The 20,980-nt window shown below is 38.9% G+C and overlaps 1 protein-coding gene across 1 annotated transcript in view; it reads right to left on the bottom strand.

Annotated features, from left to right (window-relative positions):
• The window catches only part of gbe1b (glucan (1,4-alpha-), branching enzyme 1b), a 91,713-nt gene that overhangs the window by 2,250 nt on the left and 68,483 nt on the right, over positions 1 to 20,980 (bottom strand). Inside the window, exon 15 of the mRNA XM_044353584.1 lies at positions 13,046 to 13,163. Coding sequence (XP_044209519.1) covers positions 13,046 to 13,163 — 118 coding nt within the window. The remainder of the gene's footprint in view (positions 1 to 13,045; positions 13,164 to 20,980) is intronic.

The raw sequence follows: 20,980 nt of genomic DNA on the forward strand, positions 1-20,980 counted from the left end.
CATGGAAGTACTTGGTGGTGCCTTGATGATCAGGAGTGATCGCTCCTCACAATCAAGGTCGACATGATGGATAAACGAAGAGGAGGCGGAAAAAGGGAGGTAAAAAAAAAAAAGACGGGACAGGGAAGAAGAGGATAGGGGTGTATTTAGAAGGAATATTCAGATCTGAGCAGAAAAATAACTCTTCAGCGGAGACAGTACACAAACACCACAGCCTTGATCAAAGAGTACCGTCAAGGTTAGAGAGGTATAATTAAAGTGTGACAGAGTTGCAGCTGCATTAAGACCTCTGGGTGGCACTGGAGTCAGCAGATCTGCTGTGAGCTTAGATGTCACAACTGCTTAAAGTTGTGCCTGTGAACTGATGCTGTAGCATTTCATTTTAAGCTTTGAGTTATGGAGAATATACATCTTGGTGTAGTTGGTGCTAAAAAATTCCTGATCAGTGATTTAATCTGCCTCACATTCATATCATTAACATTCTGTTCCATTAAAAGCTTGCGCATTGAAGTAAACAATCCTCAAATGAGCAATTTTGCCTCAAGTGGGGGCAAAAAAAATCCTAATTTTTCAATTCAAAACTCTCCAATCAATGCAATAACTGTGTTTCATCATCTCTAAATATTGGTGGTGCATCAACTGTAAATTTGGGATTCTGTGAAGATGGAGTCCGCCTGTGGGCATAAGCTGAGCTGAAAGAATCTCCCGAGTTTTGCTGGACTGAAGAAAAAACATGTCAGCAAAAAATAAGCACACCACAAAAAAAGAAGAAACTAAGTCTTGAAATGTCAGATTCCTTATATAGAAATCTTAGCGAGGGTGTTAGTTTGGAGCGGTGAAGCTAATAAAGTCTTTGATCAATCCTTTTGATATTCTCAGTGTCATTTGGAGGCAAGGAACAACAGTGTACCATTAGTCATTTTAGATTTATGCCAAAGGAAAAGCCAAGCAGACATAAATGATGCTATATTTCCCAACAGAAAACTGAAAGAGAGAGCAGAGCTGTAAACAATTCAATCACCCCCTGAACTCTTCAAGCCGCCCCTCGGCATCAGTGGATCTGAGCTTGCTGTGGATGTGTTTCTTTGGCAACAGTTTGTCACTGAGGGAGTTGAGCAGCCCGGCGCTGAAACACTGACACAGACATTGGTGACTAATTAAACCGTCTCAGTGGGAGAGTCTCCATGCAGAAGCACCGCAGAGAGGAGGAAAGGCAGAATGAATCATTGCACCTGTTTAAACAAAGCTACCACTGTGCCTAACCTGGAATATGTCAACAGTTTTTATTTCCACCAAATAGATAGCAATGGTGACAAATTCTATATCAATCTGTGAACAAAGAGCAGCAGATAGTCCCAAGTGTTGGTGCGGCAATTACTGGGAGACCTCCTAATTAACACATTACTCCTGACGACATGTGGTGGTATAAAATAGATACATATGGTACACACAGTACTGTAAATGACCTGTTGCACACTTGTGCTTACAATTCAGAGAAGACACAATTAAAAAAGGGATAAAGTATTTTGCATTATGGTACATTTCATTCAGAAACACTGTCATCAAAAACAGGGCCAGATACTGAGCTGAGCTAAACAAGCAAGACTGGGTCAAAACCTAGTATATGGGTTGGACCTTGTATTGTCAATGTGTGAAATTGAGGCCAACTTGTTACAGGGATAGTCGGTGGTACTGTCTATAATGAGGATTCCTGGATATTAAATGTTCATCTGCAATTTTCTGTAGTTGTCTCAGTAATATTTACTGAAGTAGAATATCACATGAGATGGTTAAGCTATGTTTGAGTCAAAAAAAAAAAAAGGGTATAAATGCAGTTTGCAAGAACAATACTTTCCACTCATATCTTGGGATGTTTGATTTGAAAGAGAACTTATTTTAATTCTAATTATAACTATTCTAATTATCAGTTAACTCCCCCTGCTCTTTCATCTGTTTCACTCTGTGGATGTCTCTCGTTTTTCACTCTGTATTGAGTGTTTTGTCAGAGTAATGGTTATTTGAGGTGCTTTAACTGAACGCTCACCCTCATGCCTCAATGGACCTTTTTTCTGCCTCTTTCCCGGTCGATGATCATGGAGGCTCCGGTGGAAATTATAAATTATAAAGTTTTACAGCATTTTGGGTGCAAATTCAGGAGGCTTACCTCCGCCCAGTTAATGCAGTTACAATCAAATCAAGCGCACCTGCAGAGCTGCCGCCCCACGCTAACCTGATACAACAGCCTACATGAGTCGCATGTTTTACCTGCAAGACTCGTGTTTAGAATCGTTGTTCATTCTTTATGATGTGGAAATGTCGGAGAAAATAAAAAGCTTGCGTCATGGTATTAGTTCAGTTATAAAATCCACTCCTGCCGGCTGCTGACAGCGCTGTCAGCTCGGAGCAGGAGACACAGTCACTCTGTGTGGCGCTGCTGTCTTCCGCTTCCATCATCTTGTGCCGATTCATTTTGAAAGAGCAAAGGCCAATGGGGAAACTGCAATACTCGGCCGGCTGACCAATGGTGAAACTCCATCACTCATTCACTCGCTCACGGACGACCGCGATTATAGGGTTGGTGGTGGCCGGTCCGGCCTACAACTCAAAGAGCTGCAGAGTGATGCTGTTGTTCAGAGTTATCTAATCATACAAGACAACATACTTGATGGTTGAGATAAAGGTACAGCTGTCTGTTGTCTCACAGGCCCTGTTTACACCTGGCATTAACATGCATCTTGGGTGATCCGATCACAAGTGGACAGTATGTCTGCTCACACCTGGTATTAACAGGCGTCTCCACATGTGTCTTGAGTGACCACTTGTGATCGAATCTCACTTCCCTGGTCTATATGCAAATAGACACGTACATCATTTCGGTTTTCAAAGACCAAATTTGTCTGTTTTCTGGCAGGAAGACCGGGGGTCCATGAACCCTCTGTCCAAAGCTGTGATCAACCTGTTCGATAACAGGATAAACAAATATACAATGCATCATGTGCCCCCTCATGAAAATCAAATGCCCGTCCTATTGATTTGCTCTGGCACTGCGTCGGAACACACACACACACACACACACACACATATATATATATAACAAATATAGAGTTATATGCAACGATCTCCCCGCAGGTGCATCTCCCCATTGAGAGATGCTGTCCCCATTTACGCATGAGGCACAGCAGCATAACTTCATTGATTATTTAAATCTCCAACACACCGACAGCATCGGTCAGGATCTAATGTTAATTAATGTTCTGTGTTCTTCTACACATCCAAAAGGTCAGCTGGTACACAAACACAGTCCAGGTTTGGAGTAAGGCAGCCGTCCACCTGATAAATCCTGAGCTCCATTATGTCGAGCAGCTCAGCAAAACTAAAAACTGTAGTTATCAACTTGACAGGACAGAGGAAACTATCCAGCAACGTTTAGCTTCTGAAATATTTTTTTAGACAGACAAGCGAAAAACAAGTTATTTTCTGGTTTTGGTATAATTTCTATTCCAATTGTCGATTTGAAGAGGAAAACGGGTTAGGGGAATGGGAAAAACAGAAACGGGAGGTGGATTACGTTTTTTTAATATACATGAAAAACGTAAAAACAAAATAATGCATTTCTTTATCCTGTTATCAAACAAGTTGAACACAGGAGGCAGCAATTCAATTCCCATGCCTAGTCTGCCAGAAAACAGAGGATGTCAGTTGAGTGGGCTGTCCTTCATTGTGGCCCAGGACACGTTGTGTTCACACTGCTAAATGGATGTGGCCACATGCGGCCCAGACACATGGATGTATTATAAGAGCTGGATACCGGACTAAAAATGGTGCCCATTCAGTCCTACAGGAATTGCTTGCCTGGCGCATATGCCAAAAAAAGTTTCTAGCTTCTGGGTTTGCTTCAATGTTGTGCGGCCCACTGAATTTGCGCAGTAGTGTTTCCCCCGATGGCCCCGCCCGCGAGCTCCCGCTCGGCCCATAGACTTTACATTATGATGACGTCAAAGATTTTTAAATCACTTTTCTCGGCTCAAGGAAAGTTTGACAAACATAAAACCTCCATGGATCAAAAATTCATAATAGAAAAGGTCATAATTGACGTTGTTTGCAGTTCAAGGTGTCCTGTCAACAGTTTTACAGGCATCTCTTTTACAATGGTGGTCTACGGGGAAAATCCTTTTTGGGCCGCAGGGGGATTTTTCGCTGCAATACCGCGAGTGGCCACTGGGAAAAATTGGCTGCAAGGCTGAGCAGCAGCGCCCTATCCAGCTCTTATTATATATCCATGCCCAAACCACCTCCAAATGTGGTCTGAGTGATTGCATTGCAATGCGTCTTGGGTGTGCTCACACCTGTACTTAGAGCTGTCCACTTATGATTGGATCACCCGGGACGCATGTTAATGCCAAGTGTAAACAGGGCAAGGGTTCAAGGGCAAGAGTCTGCGACATGAGTGCGGTTTAGGAGGCGTCATTGTTTTCAAGACACGTGACTGATGACATGCATCGTGATTCACTGAAATACACGTCGGGAAGGCTGTGCTCTTAGCCTGCTAACCTGTTACCGGTGAATCTGATGGGTCACCAAATACGGTGCAACACCGGTACTTGAAAAAAAAAATGTTAGCAAAAGAAACTTACAAGGCTACGAGAACACAGAGGGGCTCTCTACTTTCATGAAAGCAACAATATTCCTGGGTGGAAACCAGCGACTGTGATATGTTTTGTACAGTTTGCCGGCTAACTTGCTAGCTGGTTAGCATCCTCACTGCATAGTTATGTGTATGTCTTCTGTGTGACTTTGACAGCATCAGCCTCTGAAGGAGACACACAGCTCTCTATTTAAGTGTTAATCACCAAGGTTTAAAAGCAACAACATATACGGTTTAAATTATAACTAACAAAATGCTTGCTGCTGATCACCAGGAGTGTTTTTTTATGACATTATTGTGTAGCCTTCATATCTGTGGTTCCTGCCAGCTTTGTCAACATCTACCGCAGAAATCTCTCTCAAAAGTACAGACATTACAGCTGTTTCTGTTTGTGTAACTGAGGTTAATACAGGTTTAAACCTAAAGTAACTAAACTGAGGTTTCACCCAGACTGAACACAAACAAATGCCATTATATTCTTTCTCTCACTGTTCACTAGTGGTACATTTCTGCGGATCTCTCAGCATTTATTTAATCATTAATGTTGTTAATGTTAATTAGTTTAATTGAGTTTATTATGAAGGTCATCCATACTCACTGAAATGTTATTATCATAAATTCTGTTCTCTTCTCCCTATGTATTCCATACTATCTTGCTTTACAGAAAATATAGAGAAACTTACATTTATACATCATTCATTTACTGATCCAATATGTGCCTAAATTTATATTTTGCATATTTGTGTCATATATAAACATTACATATCAATAACTAAAGGAAGACAACCAAATCTAAAGGGAACTTCACTGTTGTACATATTATGTATAATAAATCACCAAAATTATGGAAAAAAAAAGTTATTTTCATTTTCATTTTCTGCCTGCTGGGCCAGTAACTCTGATCTACTGGCCAAGTGGGTCAGTGGGGATAAAATATCACATTGAACCCAGCTAGTGGTTGTGAAGGTTTTATTCCATTTACTAAAAATCACATATACTTTAGTGATATTAAAACCAATTGTTTTAACAATTACAGTATGCTGCTGTGTTTAAGATTTTTTTTTTTACTCTTCCAGACATCCATTAATTTATACACATTAAAATCTAAAAGAAGCAAATGAGACTTGTTTGAGTTGTATAGTTCATCACAACGATCATCAGGTATTATTTTTTGTCAATGCAACATCATCATTTTGTGGCAAAGAACAGCGGCCACTTTGGACAAGTGACACGAGATCATAAATGCTAAAACGTAGTGTTACAGTAGTACAAGTAGAGAAGGCTCATAAAGTAAGTGAACTGACTCAGTAATGTACATTATACAGCAACATCTACCTAATGCTCGCTAACATTAGCAACCATAAGCTGATGGTCACACCAGACCAAGTGGGCTGTAACAGCCTAAATCCCTGAGTGTACTGAACTGAGCAAGGGTGTGTAATATTCAACTTTTCAGTTGTGAGAGGCTTGGTGTTCACTGTGATGGATTTTATTATCACACAAAAATTATTGGAAGCCAATGCCTGCTCTAAACAGAAGGAAAAATACATCAAAAAACTAGTTTAAATAGTTTAGCATGCATTTGAAAATGATTCGCAAAAAATGTAAAGTATACGTAAGTTTGTGGGTAAAGAACTGCAAACACACTTGTATTAACCTTTAAGTATTAAAGTCCGTGAATCAACTTAAATCTATATATAGATGCTGTCTGGGGTGGTGGGTGGTTCATTTTCAGTTTGCAATTTCCACTGTAGCTATGAATATCATTTAGTAGTTAGCATTTAGTATAGAGTATGTGTGGAGCTGGTTATTTAAGTAGATAACTCTGTTATGTGAATGAAAAGGTTATTCAGCGCTCCAGGAAATAAACCCCCATCACCCTGCTGATCTCCCGCATCTGCGCTAATAACTACACGTTCCTAGTGAACCTTAAATATGATTTAATAAAGATCACAATTCCAGTCACTCAATATTAATAAAAAAAAATGTTTAGGTGTAATGTCAGGCAGTTTTTATCAGTGTAGTATTAATTTTATTGCTAGTGTTTTATGTGCAACAAGCAACCCTTATCTTCCAGCATCTGACTGAATTTGTTTGAATATGTCCATAAAGCCTCTGCTGCTTTCTGATGAGTCATTTGGAGTAGGTGTTTACTGCTTCACTATCTTCAGTAGACTCGACTACTGTAACAGTGTCTTTACAGATCTCCCTAAAAAAAATCGATTAGACAGCTGCAGCTGAGTCAGAACGCTGCTTCTCGAGTCCTCACTAAGACCAATAAAGTGGATCACATCACTCCAGTTCTCAGATCTTTACACTGGCTTCCTGTCTGTCAAAGAATTGATTCCAAAATACTACTGTTGGTTTATAAAGCGCTGACGGTTTAGGGCCAAAATACATCTCTGATCTACTGCTACGTTATGAACCAACTACACCTCTCATGTAGTCTGGGACTGGTCTGCTTTCTGTCCCCAGAGTCAAAACTAAACATGGAGGAGCAGCGTTCAGTTTTCATGCTCCACATATCTGGAACAAACTCCCAGAAAACTGCAGATCTGCTGCAACTCTCAGTTCTTTTAAATCAAGGCTGAAGACTTCTCTATTTGCCGCTGCCTTTGATTAAATCAAATAATTATTCATTTCTTACACTGCACTGTAACTTTTATTCTTGTATTTTATACCTGTCTCATTCTATTTTAGCTTGTTTTTGTGTCTTTGGGCTCTTTAATGACTGTTTTTGGTTGTATTTGGGTGTCCTTTTGTGGTGTGTTTCTTTTGCACTTTGTCTTGATGCTTTTAATGTTTTGTGTAAAGCACTTTGAATTGCCTTGTTGCTGAAATGTGCTATATAAATAAACTTGCCTTGCCTTGCCTTGCCTTGCCTTCACCGGCAGACATTTCAGATCTAAGCAACGGCAGTTTCTACCAGCAGTCAGATCCAACAACGGTTATTGTACAACAGAACCTTTGCAAATCTGACAATTTGTAAGTGTTATTATCAGAGCTGCAAAAAAAAAATGAGATAAAGAGGAAGCAAAGCAGTTTTTTGTGAGCTACTGTATTAGTAGAAAGTTAAGTCCATTTGTCCCTTTTGGCTGGACTTCAACAGCGGGGGCCAGCAGGGCCAAATGCAAAAATCTGTGACTGACTGACTGACTGACAGTGGTGTAATTTCATCAGTCGCCTCAGCTGAGTGTCTCCACTTCCAGCCATATTCTAGTTTTTGACCCAGTCTTGTTTTGACTTCTTTTGTCTCATGGATGTTCTTGGATCATCTTGTATCACAAGCACATGTGAGAATTTGTTTTTTTGACTCACTCACAAGAGCAGAGTCCAGCCTTCGGGCTAATGCTCAATCTGATCAATGTTCAAACACGCTGATAAAGGATTCATGAGGTCCTTCACAGGAATATATCATCCACTAGGTTTCTGTCTCCTGACCCCAGCTGCTGGCAAGCCTGACTACCCATGCACTTTAACTCTCCAGACATGTCTCTGTTCAGCTCCATTACTCACTTAACAAGGATCAGCTCCCTGTAAGCACTTCTGTACATGCTGGTTGTATCTTAGGCAAAAACCAAGGATCTGACAGTGTAACAACACAAACATGACTTGGGTGGATAACTGAGTTAAGACTTATCTAAAGGAAAATTCTGCTTCTGTTTACAACCTGGGTCTTATTTTTGTAATTTCATTGATTATAATACTTCCACAATTTTAAGTCTGTTGTAGCAATGTCACTATTCCATATCAGCACTTAAACTGGTGAGTAATATGTTAACTCAAGTAATATGACCAAAATTACAACATCCAGGTGGTTAAAAAAATCTAATTTTACCTTGGATTAATTTATGGTCAGCCTAATCACCAAGCTTACATGACAGAAAAATGTGTACATTAAGCCCCTCTATTAGCCATGCTAGCTCTGTACTTAGTCAAAGTGGTGCTTTGAGATAAATGCTAACATCAGCATCCTAATATGCACACTATGACATTGTTAATATGCTGATGTTGCAGTCAAGAGGTACAGTACAATCTTTACCATCTTCAGCATCTTAGTTTAGCATGTTAGCATACTAACATTTGCTTGACATAAATGTGTGCAATAAATTGAATGGAAATCCATCAGATAGTTGACGAGACATTTTTCTCAAAACCACGAATGTCAGCCTCACTGGTGCTAGATGAAAAGTCAGGGGATCACTGATGGGGATCATTAGGATACATCACCTGGGAACAATGACTGTCTGTATGAAATACAAAAGACATAACTCACACATACTAATCAATGCAAGCTCTTATCTTTCTATAGTACATATGTACAATATACACAGCAGCCACATGAGGATTTTTAAGTATATGTGTGTTTCTTGTACGTGAATGTAAAGTATGAAGCAGGTTCTCCACGTTCTGTCACAGTTTTACTCTGTTAGTTCACACTTCAACATCAGGCCTCAGATGTTTCTGATGGAAATGTGCGTCTTTTGATCATTTGCCACCAGCCTGCTATGTCTCCCTCACTTTCTTTTTCTTCCTCACTTCAGCATAATTTCTTTTAGTGAAACTGTCAAAGGAGACAACTCCTTTGATGCACGCAAAGTTTATCAAAAGGTTTTGAAGAAGCTAATTATTCATCAGCGTTTCTTCGCGCTATCCCTTTGACGTTATAACACTCAAACAAAACTGTAAATGTGACAACTTACAGAACAGGTTAACTTACATTTTATCATAAGTTTGTGCACTAATGTGTATTAACTCGCAACAAATTGTTGAATTTATTTTGCAGTCAAAAATATGGAGTGTTAATTTGCTATTTAACAGATTTTTTTTTAACTGTGAAATCTGAATATTCACAAGAACATGAGTTTGTTTTAGCGAAGAATGTGTAAAAGCTGCAGCTCATACTGTATACTGTAATGTGAAGGTTAAATATTAGAAATGTCTACCGCAGTATGGAGCATTCTCCTGCATACTTTGTAGAACCTGTTTACCATCTTTTGTTTGTTTGTTTGTTTGTTTGTTCTTTAATCTCTTTATTGATTTGTTTTTAGACTGGAGGGAAAGACATGACTGAAAGGGCTAAACAGATACCACATGACAAAAATCTAAGACCATATTTGTACACACAGGGCATTACAGTGGTATTCACCATAGACTCTGTTGGCATCATCCAATTATGCGCATTCTCGGTCTGAGGAGTGATGCATTCTTGGAGGATATGAGAGTTTATTATCATGCAGTAACGAGGAAGCAGGAGAACTGACAGACCCATTAAAAAGACAGGGGAGAAGAAGTTTGCGCAGACTTTGAAAGCAACAGTTGTTAAATAAAACATGGATAGTGTGGGCACCTTTCACAGCCCCCGCAGAGGCTCTTGTCTGATTATTCTTGTCATAACAAGGTAGGTGAGAGGAGGAGAAGGAGGACGAGGAGGAAGAAGCATCTTTATGCAAGACTACAGTCTCACTGTGCAATCTCTACGAGGGAGCCTGTAAAGGAGATACAGTATGTACAGAAAGGTCCGGACCCTGCCTCCTTCCTCCCTCCCTGTCGGCTTCATTCCTCTCACTCTCTTTCATTCCCCATTAATCCAAGATGGTGCCAACATTAGCAGATGACTTGTTAACTAAACTTCATATTTTGGCCAAGAGGGACATGGGGGAAGCAGTGGTGCTTGAATTAATAAGAGTTAGGAAAGATTTAAGAGAATGTGGAATATGACTCCTTAACTGATGAAACCTAAGCTAATACGATGGAGGATCACTGTCTGCATGAGAGAGGAAGACGCTTTTTAACCGGGGTGGACGGATTCTTAAATAATGCTGAATTGATGCTCTTAATAGCAGCGTGAGCTTTGCCAAACACATTTTTGATGCATTAAAGTGCTCCGTCCAACTCTTAATATAGAAAAATATCTGCTATCTATTAAATGCACCAACGCTTTCAGTATTGATCTGAAGAGGTTCAAGTTGAGTTCAGATAAACAAACCATTATCAGGTGCTATGTCAACACTGCCACTAACAGAAACAGTTTAAGTGTATTGCCACGAAATATTCATTATTTTACTAAACTAACTGTGAAACCACGGAGGGAGATCATGACCGTGGAGACGATTTCACAGATATCACTGTCCTCATGCATTAATTGGATTGATTAACACAAGATCTATGGCCTGCAATCAGCTGATTTATAGCTGGAGTGTTTGGGTATCTGTGGTGATCCTTTCTAATGCATCCCTGATTTTATTCATAAACATCTTACTGCCTTTCAGCATTTTAATCAAGAAAAAAAATTACATCAGAAAAAAAGGAGGCAAACATGAGGAAGATCCTCGAGCGCTATGCTTAAAATGCATATCAATGTTTCCTTCTATATTTCAAGGGCCGACCCATTTCATGCCATTAGCCTTAAGCAGTCTCCATGATGGAAGCCCAGTGGTTCATTCTCCGAGATATTTTCCTCCCCTCTGTGACGCTGTGCGAGTTTAAGATCCGTGCACATGAAAAGGTAAGTTCTAACACCATGAATAATGCAAATTGTTTGCCGGAGAATCTGAAAAGCGGTAGATATTAGATTCACATAACTCTCAGTGACTCCAGGATAACTGCCGGCTTGAGCACAGTAAAATGCATAGACACCAGATATGATATTCACAAACAAAGTCTAATGATGTCGAGATACCACAAACAATCGATACTTTCCCCTGATAAACAGATCTAGCCATATTTGATCATTTTCTGGTTTCTGCATTAAAAATCATATTAATGAAGGAGATACTAAATTATAGAGCAGTGGATACGCTGAGAGGTCCAGACCAGGGAGATGGTGGTTTTGTGCCAGAACAGACAGCTCTCTTTTATGGCAACACACTTAAACCTCATTAGAATGGCTTTAAAAGATCCTCTCACTACAAACTCCGTTCTGGGTTAATTAAACTGATTTGTGAAATTAAACATAGAACATAAAATGGACAAAACATGAATAAACTGACAGCTATTTCATCACATTTTATACTGCTACAAGCAGTTAGTGTGTTAATACTTTCTTATTACTTTATTCTAAGGGATCTATTTCTGCATAAGTTATTTTCTAAAGTATAAATGTACAAATCCCCCTGATTAATGTATAAGAACTGACTGATTAATGCATTCAAGTGTGAGGAACATTACAATGTATACTCAGGTATAAACTCTTGGCAGTGCTGCAAAAGAACATTTAAATAAAACGTGTATGTGTGTATCTGCAAGATGCAATAAATCACATGAATGGTGGGGGGAGTGTATCAGGATGTGAAGTAAGACTCTGAACAAATGACAACACTAGGAAAGTTATGAAGAAAAAGAGTTTGTTGCTGCTGCCATTGTGCCTGCCGTTACTTTATTAACAATATAGAAACTCTCTCGAGTGTCGCCCATGATTCAGCCTTTATCTTCTGCCTGGTGGATACTTTTTAATCTTCCAGGTACTGTACACTTGTGTATCATGAGCTTTAAATGTGTCAGTGAGCCATGCCAGTGATGGAAAAAGCACAGCAGCACTTTGTCAAAGTAGACATTTTAAGTTGTTAAACACAGGAGCAGCTGATATCATAAATAATGGCAGCATTATGCTTCAGTGTCAGGATCCATTGTACTCACTGATGTGGTCTACTGGGACACTTCAATAGAAGGAAGCCATCATTAATGTCATGTGTTTTCCTGATATGATTAAAAAAAAAAGTCTATACCTGGATCTCAAGACTTGCACACTTAAACAGAATGCAGCCATTATTAATGCACATGAGTTTGACAACTTGAAATGAAAAAAGAAGCTGTGCCCCAAAACTACACTATATATTAAAACAACAAGTGTATACTAATTAAGTAATCCATTCTACCTGTTTTGGCAGCTAGGAAATTGTGCTAGTCATGTGACTTTGTATATCTGTTGGTTAAGTCAACTTGGAAACAACCAAGAGAGAGAAAAATGTTAGTCCAATGTTTTTATTACTTAATTTTTTTTGTTTTGTTTCCTGAGATGTCTCATCACCGCCCACAACTCCTTTTGATGTTTTTCAGCCGTGAGCAGCTCCTCCATTATATATGTGCATTGCATTGTGGGACAATAGTGTCCATCGACAGCACTCTGAAAAATCATTTAGTATGCATGCTGACATTTTTGAGTACTACTTAATTTTGTCATTTTCACAGTGTGAATGTTCCACATCCTCAGGACCATGTTGGAATTAGTATGCAGAGTGGGTTGGTGATACAGCTCATCAGAAAAAGTGGTCTAGAGACTGGACTCCACTACAATGGCCCTGGACTGGTAATTGGAGTACACTCCATATTTAGGACTTGATTATGTTCAACAAAAGATTAACTTTGATGAGTCAAAAGTGTGATGTTGAAAATATGTACCAGCATGGAGTTGGAGCGACCATGGAGGGGCTGGGGCTCACTGAAGAACTCGGTGTTGTGGTCCAGCCGTCCTTGACCTCCATACACAGCCTCATCTGAATCCAGCTTGATTTTGTACCTGACAAAGATGGAGGTTAAGGCAAAAGGACAGTGGGAAACTAGATTATACGATCTAAGACAAAAGAAGCACGAGAGAAGGTTTTATCACCAGTGCTTTTGGTGTGCAGACTTGGTTTAGCAGGGCTCAGCTGGTTTATACTCATTGAAATCCTCACATCCATCAGCATTCATCTACCCCCTCACAGCACTGCAATGTGACAGTGCTGAGCCCTAACAGACAAAGAGAACGCTGCCTGAAATTAACATAAATACAAAAGTGATTCAGCCATGGCTCAACCATCCAGCCTGCCTGTCTAATTTATCTAATTCACTGCATAAATAATGAATTCAATCAAAAAAAGTGATCCAAATGAGTGACAACAAATACGCACAGATACAGCGTCTACAAAAAGTATTCACTTCTCTTGGGCTTTTTTTGTGTTTTATTGTTTTGCAACTTTGAATCACAATGAAATGCTTGAGCTTTTTTTTTGAGGATATCACGTAGTTTATTTAAATTAAGTAACAATATAACAAACGAAAGAAAAGACTGTGCAGGCATTCATCACCATTGATATTTAGTAAAGACAACTTTAATCACATCTGGATTCTGCAGTGACTCAAGCTGTGTCAAGCATCACATCCATTGTGACTAAACATCCTAAACGAATACTGCATATACTGTGCTGTATGTAAACTGTATGTTGCTCATGCACATGATTAGTGTTTTTTTCTTTGACATAAAGAGTCCTTATCAGTTGATCACTGTCAAAAAACCTTAGTGAATCCACTGTGATGCAAAGTTGTAAAACAACCATTCCAGGGGGGGGGTGGGGGGGGGAGGGTGGTGGATGACTACTTTTTAAAAAGACACCATATGCTTCTTTACTCCACTGAGAGAGTCGGAGTAGTAGAAACAGTATTATGTGTGTAGTTCGTGTGGGTGGTGGAGGGGTAATGGACCACACTTTTTCTTCCATCTTTTTGCACAATCTCTCTTCTGTGTTTCTGAACAGGATGTTCAGACACTGAAGAGCTGACTGTTGGCAGCTTCTATGAAAGGGGTAGTACAGTTTGATGAAATATGTGTGTTCTTGGAAGAGGAACCAAGATGGAAAGACACCACATGAAATATAATATGCAAATCATGCCATATGCTTCAGTGAGGGCTTTAGCATATATACTGTACACCTTTTACAAAAGTGCAGCATCAAATTGATTACATGATTAATTATGTCCTTCAGCTGAGGGAAATGGAGAATAATGTCTAATGTGATATCTAAATTGTTGGGAAAGAGCTCCAAATGTCTGTCTGAAGAAACAATTTAGATGGCACACTTTTAGAAAATCCTTCCTCCCTGTCTAAAACTGATTGACATTAGTACATTCAATCATCTTGTTGCTTGAAAAAACGAATGGATGTCAGAAGGTAATTATCAATGTCCGAGGAAATATTTAAGACATTTTAAAAGCCCAATTTAAAATGCAAAAAAGTGCACTTTGACAAGCATGTGCATAAATATGTGTTTCCATCTAAAAACTTCTCTGCAGGGGCAAAGTTTAGCCTTGCTCATGTCAGTCAGAAATGCTTAGTCGCGTAAACAAGTACCCCAATGTCCATGTGATATGTCAATACTGTAAACATCTGTGCAGTGCATTATTTACTCCTGTCTCTCAGGGATGTGAGCTGTAAGGAGTGGTGCTGTAACAAACACCAGGAGAGAGGAGCAGACATGCAAACAGCCCCCTAATTGGCTGGCTGAATAATCACCTTATCTCCCCATAGGCGATACTCCAGAGTTTGAGTGTGATCCTCAAACACTGCCTCATTCTGCCCCAGAGCCGGAAAAAATTCCGCTTTTGCTGCCTGCTTGTCTGCTTTGATAGTGATGATTAAAAAGAAGTGCTGCTCTGTGCATTGTTTCTGCTGAGGAGGAAGATCCCCTCCTCCACACCTCCTCTGCTCCGCTTGCTTGCTATGGTGTTTTATTGACAGAACAAACTCATTTCGCTATGGAGGTTTTACAATAACTATCAGATGGAATATGGAAATATTCTTTCAGGGGTTATGATGCTTCAGGGAAACCAATAATCTGTTTGAATTTAAGAATTAAGTCCTTTACTACAGACAATAAAGACCTTTACATGAACTAATTCTAATTTTAACTGTAAATATTTCCCAATAAAAGGTTTTAGAATTGACCTGAGGTGCTAGTGACACTACAACGCTCCTTCAAAAAACTATATACAGATTATACAAGCAAACATATTATTGTGGGCCATGTGGGCAATTCTCAAGACAATTTCCATCCAATATAGTCAATAACAAATAAACAAAATAACTACATAATGAACAGACTTATCTGTGGTACACTACAATGGAAATATCAAGGCAACAGGTATATGAAAGTGTAAATCTTCTAGTTGTAAGGAGAAAGGTTGATGTACAATATATTTTTCATTTAAAATCCTTATATGCTAGTGTAGTGGAGTAGAAATATAACATCACAAAATAAATATATGAATCAAGTCATTAAGTAATTGAATTTAAATACTTTCACTGGCTGGTACTGTACTGTGCTTGAATATTTCCATTTTATGCAACAGTCCACTGAGTATTTTTACAGTTTACAGTTTACTTCATTAAATGATCAGAGTACTTCTTCTACCACTGCCAATGACAGCATTCTCAATTAGGGGTGAAAATAAGGCACAATGGAGGCCTGATGTCTGTTTGCCTATAGTAGGGCCACCAAATTACTAAATCCACCCCCTTGTTGTGCATTTCCAGTCTTGTGGATTGCATGTGCATGGTACAAGCTGGAAATGAGGCATAGTTACAGTAATTCAGAGTTCCCTGGAAAACTTCTCTGCAAGGAAGCAAAAATCAGCATAAATTGGCAGTTGGAAGCTTTGAGCGATTACGTGTTTGTTAGTAGCTACAGACGGTTGCAACAAATGCTTGCAGTTCAGCTGTAAACTATTGTAATCAATACAACCTTTGTGAATAAAGGAGAAGATTTAAGAACACAATCAATTTTGCCCAATGAGTAGAAAGAAAAGAAGTCAATCTGAAAGCTTGATGATTAGAGCCATTGGTGACCTGAAAACAATCTGGCCATGACCATGATTGCAGACCAAGCCACCACTTGGTTTCTCCATCAGCTTGTCATTTTTTTCTGTCTTTATGAAAGTAATAGCACCCTGGCGTGGGTGAACAAGAGCTGAACGAGATATATGTGCACATCTGAAGAATGTGGCATGGCCTTGTAAGCATTCTAAATGCATTTTCAGAGTCGGCTTTTCCATGCTTTCTGCTCAGCCTGTACAAGTTACGTCAGTGGAAGAAATGGAAGAAAGAGCTTCTGTTACAGAGGACTAAGAGATGGTTCTAGCCAACCAGCAGCCGCTGTATGAAACTCAAAGAACCCAATGGGGCCCTTAAAGCCTATTCATATCAAGATAAAGGGATGTCCATGACTTTGTATGAAGAGTATGACACCTACAGTACCGTTTCACAGCCTTCAGCAAAGTTCTCCTTTATACTATGTTGCTTTGTTTTGTTAGAAGTTTGAGGAGATCCAGACCAACCTTTGTCAAACTCTTTATACAAAGTAGTGGACATCCTTTTGTTTTTAAATTAACCTTACAAATAAAAGCAATATATTTTTAAAGAAAATACATTGTTTCAGAGGGTTCCTATGCTATGTATTGTTGAATTTGCTATAAGTGGTGAAACATGGGTTTTATTTTCATAATTTTAGTCTTCCTTACAATTACCATGTAACTTGTCAGACTTGGCAAGACGAGCAGCTAAACCATCAGACATGATTTAAACAAATCCCCTTGTTGACCAAACTAGGGAAACATTAAAATTATTACCCAAACTCAGTTGTAAACATTCATCAAAGTTTACAGACTGACTTCTTGGTTATGTACTTTATTTAGCATTGCACAAACACTTTTACTATTGAAATGCCAGACATTTATGTCCTCTTTTTATAGTTAGTGTTTGGGAGAGAGATTTAATTGGTGGAAGCGGGATGCCAATGATTTTAGATGACTGAGTGACAATCTGCTGGAGTCTTTTATAGGTTTGACTGTCTGAACCATTGTACCAGACTGTTATGAATAATGTGGAAATACTTTCAATTATTAGAGAGTAGAACAAGAACATGAGGTGTTGTCTCACTCTAAATTTCTTGAGCTGGTGAGAGAACGAAGAGTCTTTCTTTGACTATGTTATTTGTGTTTATGTGTTCATGTCCCATATCCAGTTAAGGATGCTTAAAGTCAACAATATGTTTAGGATTTGTTGAACTGCAGATTGTCTGTGCACCAGGTAATTGCTTGATTTACCTGTATCTGCTGGTGTGTTTTATTTTTATTTGTGTGAGACCTACAATGGCTGTGTCATCTGCATAGATATAGATGTTAACAGGACTATTAAAAACTGTCTGATCGTCTCACTGCTTCTGTTTTTTTGACTTTTTTGGTGAGAACAATGTTATAATAATCAATAGAATTGAAGGTTAAAACAATAAAAATAAAATCCAAGTTGTAATACACAACTCAAAGCCTGAAAAAAAGCAGCTGCTCTGTTTGTTTACACCATTTGAAGATGAAAAAATTTGGAATCACAGATTAAGCTTCAGGATTGATGAGGAAGCTTGTAGATGATATCTGGTGGAGTTAGAGCCTAATGGGATCACACACAGAGAAAAGTAATGTAACTTTGTGGATGCAATCCATCTTGATGTATCTTACAGCATGCTGCAGAGAGCTGTAAAAACAAATAGATGCATATTTTTCATTTTCAGTGACCCTATCTGATACATTCTAGATAATATCAGAGTAAATTATTGTCACCTATGTACGACAGTGTGTATTTTATTCTAAATTCTAGTTAGTTAGTGTCACGGCACCTGTAGTTGAATTATTCCAAACGGCATTCAAGGAACGTCTCAGACAGAAAAGGAGAATGATGACCTGACACAATCTCAACTACCTATTGGCACAGTGTAAATCAAAGACCAATCTGCCCTGACAGGTACAGCTTTCATGACGGGATCCAACTGGGATTTCAAATACTCCAACCAGCCAGATAAAGCCCACTGCCTGAAGAATGCCTCCACCACGAGTCAGAGAGAAAATAATAAAAAACACTGATGGTTTGAGTGCCTGTCGAAAAGCTGACGTTGACTGCATTTTAATGGCCAACATTTTTGGTGAGGTGCTTCACTTCACTTCCTCTCCTGTTCCTCAAGGAGGAAAAAAAACACATTCAAAAGAGGACAATGAGAAGCAAAAGAAGAGCTTGTCTAAAAATATGAAGAGGCCAAACAGTCACTGAGCCTCAAACTAAGGACTGGTAGTAAGGGATAATGACTATATTGCAGTTGAGTTGTTATTTATTTATTGCAAAGTTAAGACAGCAGACTTTCACTTTACCATTATACCCCAGACACTAAAACCACAGCAGTTATCAAGCTGCAGTGCATCTGAACAACAGCAACTGTATATTATTTTCAGTGTTATACTGACAACTATTTTTCCTCGAGTCTCTATGTTAAATTAACCAACACACTGAAGTGTTATGTAGAACAGCACTACACTCCTCAAACCGGTGCTGCTGCTGGTCATTTTTTCTTTGCTTTGTTTGACAAAATTTATAAAAGTTTTACACCAAGAACACAAAGAAACTACCTGACGATCCATCCAGACATACAGCATGTGACAGAAGGCACCAAAAGCTAAATTAATGCTGTTTTTTGCTGGCGAGGGACACCCTCTGATATTATACTGTGCTTACCATTTTGCCAAAGGAAATGACACCCAGTATAGGATCCATTTTCAGTGGTGCATACATCATGGTCAGCTACATCTGGCTATTTCTTTCAGATACAACACATGGTGTGGGGCTCCGCATTCGCATCCCTGACCCTCACACAGATAGAAGAAAGTTTAAGCATATGACAGTTGAGTGTAATGAAAAAGCACTTTTGGACTCTTTGAGCTTGTCTTGTTTACCTCCTCTGCCTCTGAGTGGCACTTTCATCTGTCTTCTCCCCTAATTGGATCCTCTGCACACATTCCCATCGGAGGATCTGCATCTCCTCATACACATGGCGCATTTACCTTGCTCACACACATGGCACATTTGCCTTTATGTGTTTACTGCTTCTCTGTATAATGACAGCCAGAGCCTTGCCCTCACATTTATTTGCATTTCCTCTCAACCCACCCAGTGTCTGAGGCCTCTCCTTAAACATCAAAAGAAGCACCAGGAGGAAAAGATGCGGTTCCATCCTAAATGAAAATAAACCCTCAAAAACGGTGTTACAGACACTGTGCAGCAAGGCTATTAGTGCTGTACCCAAGTTTCACCCCATCAAGGCAGAGCTGAAAACACGAGGCAGAACGTACAATTACTGCACATCAAACAAGCTTACAATTAACGCATGATATTAAGAGATTAGGGGTTACTGTTGTTTTTTAATCATCAAATAAACATGATTATTATTTCTCTTTTACTTTCCACATTTAATGACATGTTTTTTTGTCTTTATATTTTATTGTTGATTGGTAACATTTGGCATAGAGATTAGAAATGTTCTTTTTGCATTGTTTTTATCCACTTTAGGAATCATCCTACCCAGAGAGCCACTATGAAACAGTGACATTATAATCTAATCATTATCTATCTAACAATAATATAATATAATAATTATATTATTATATAATATATATCTTTATAATAAAAGATCATGTACAGCAATAACCGGGAAAAATTTAATAAGATGCCCCTTGAAATGGTTTGAAATGTGATACAGCATGTTGCTGTATTAAACCACTAGAAATGGTAATAATATCATCATGCTGATACTGTATTTTTTTTCCTTCAGAATATTTCATGACATTATGTTTTCAGAATTATTAGAGAGTTATTATTATTTCAGTACAATTAGCTAGAAGCTTCAACTTTAAATGAAACAAAAAGAAAATATGTGAAAATCAAAGGAACAACTGCTCTTTAACAGCCAATTGAATCATAATAATTTGAGACTGAATTGCTCATGTGTAGTGATTTGAACCGCTGGCGTCATCGTTAGAAAACTAACAAGCTCTGTCTGGTTTTGACTCAACATCACATTATTTAAGTCATAGCTGAAAAAAGAACACAGCTTCGTATCCATCTGGGAAACTGTTGGCATGAGCTACAGTGGGCCCCAGAAGAGAGTGATGTCCGTTATAATAAATACAAATCTGTCAGCTTTCTGTCCCCCTTCACATCCCTGATCATTAAGCCTGCTGTAATCACAACTGTGGGACTCATTAAATTCCTCTGCGCTGCTCGCTGTGAAGACAGACAGCCAATGCTGCTAAAGAGAGCGGTTTCTGAATCACTGGGCTCTGCTATTATTTCTCTCTAATAGCATAACAACACCACTATAAACAATTGACTCATATTCCTCTCAACAGTGACTGCTCAAAATTATATCACAAAAGTATTAGCCCTGGAGAAAACACCTCCATTAAAATCGCAGGTCTTTACAAGTCACACTTCCTTTAAACACATCTGACACAGTCTTTAGATCCCTGATCCATTTCTCAGCCCGGGAGAATGCATCTCCTCAGCAGTGATTTTTATTTTCCTCAATCCCCTGAGGAACGTACTTGTGGTTTCATTTAGAGCCATGTCCAGCTTTCAAACACAGATCAATAATTAGCGGTGAAGATGACAGGTGAGGTATTTTGACAACCCTCGTATTTCATACACTGTACACAAAACCATGTGATCGATTAAGAAACTCTTGTCCACACATTGGAGATTAG

Source organism: Thunnus albacares, chromosome 6, assembly GCF_914725855.1.
Source record: "Thunnus albacares chromosome 6, fThuAlb1.1, whole genome shotgun sequence".
Taxonomy (NCBI): domain Eukaryota; kingdom Metazoa; phylum Chordata; class Actinopteri; order Scombriformes; family Scombridae; genus Thunnus; species Thunnus albacares.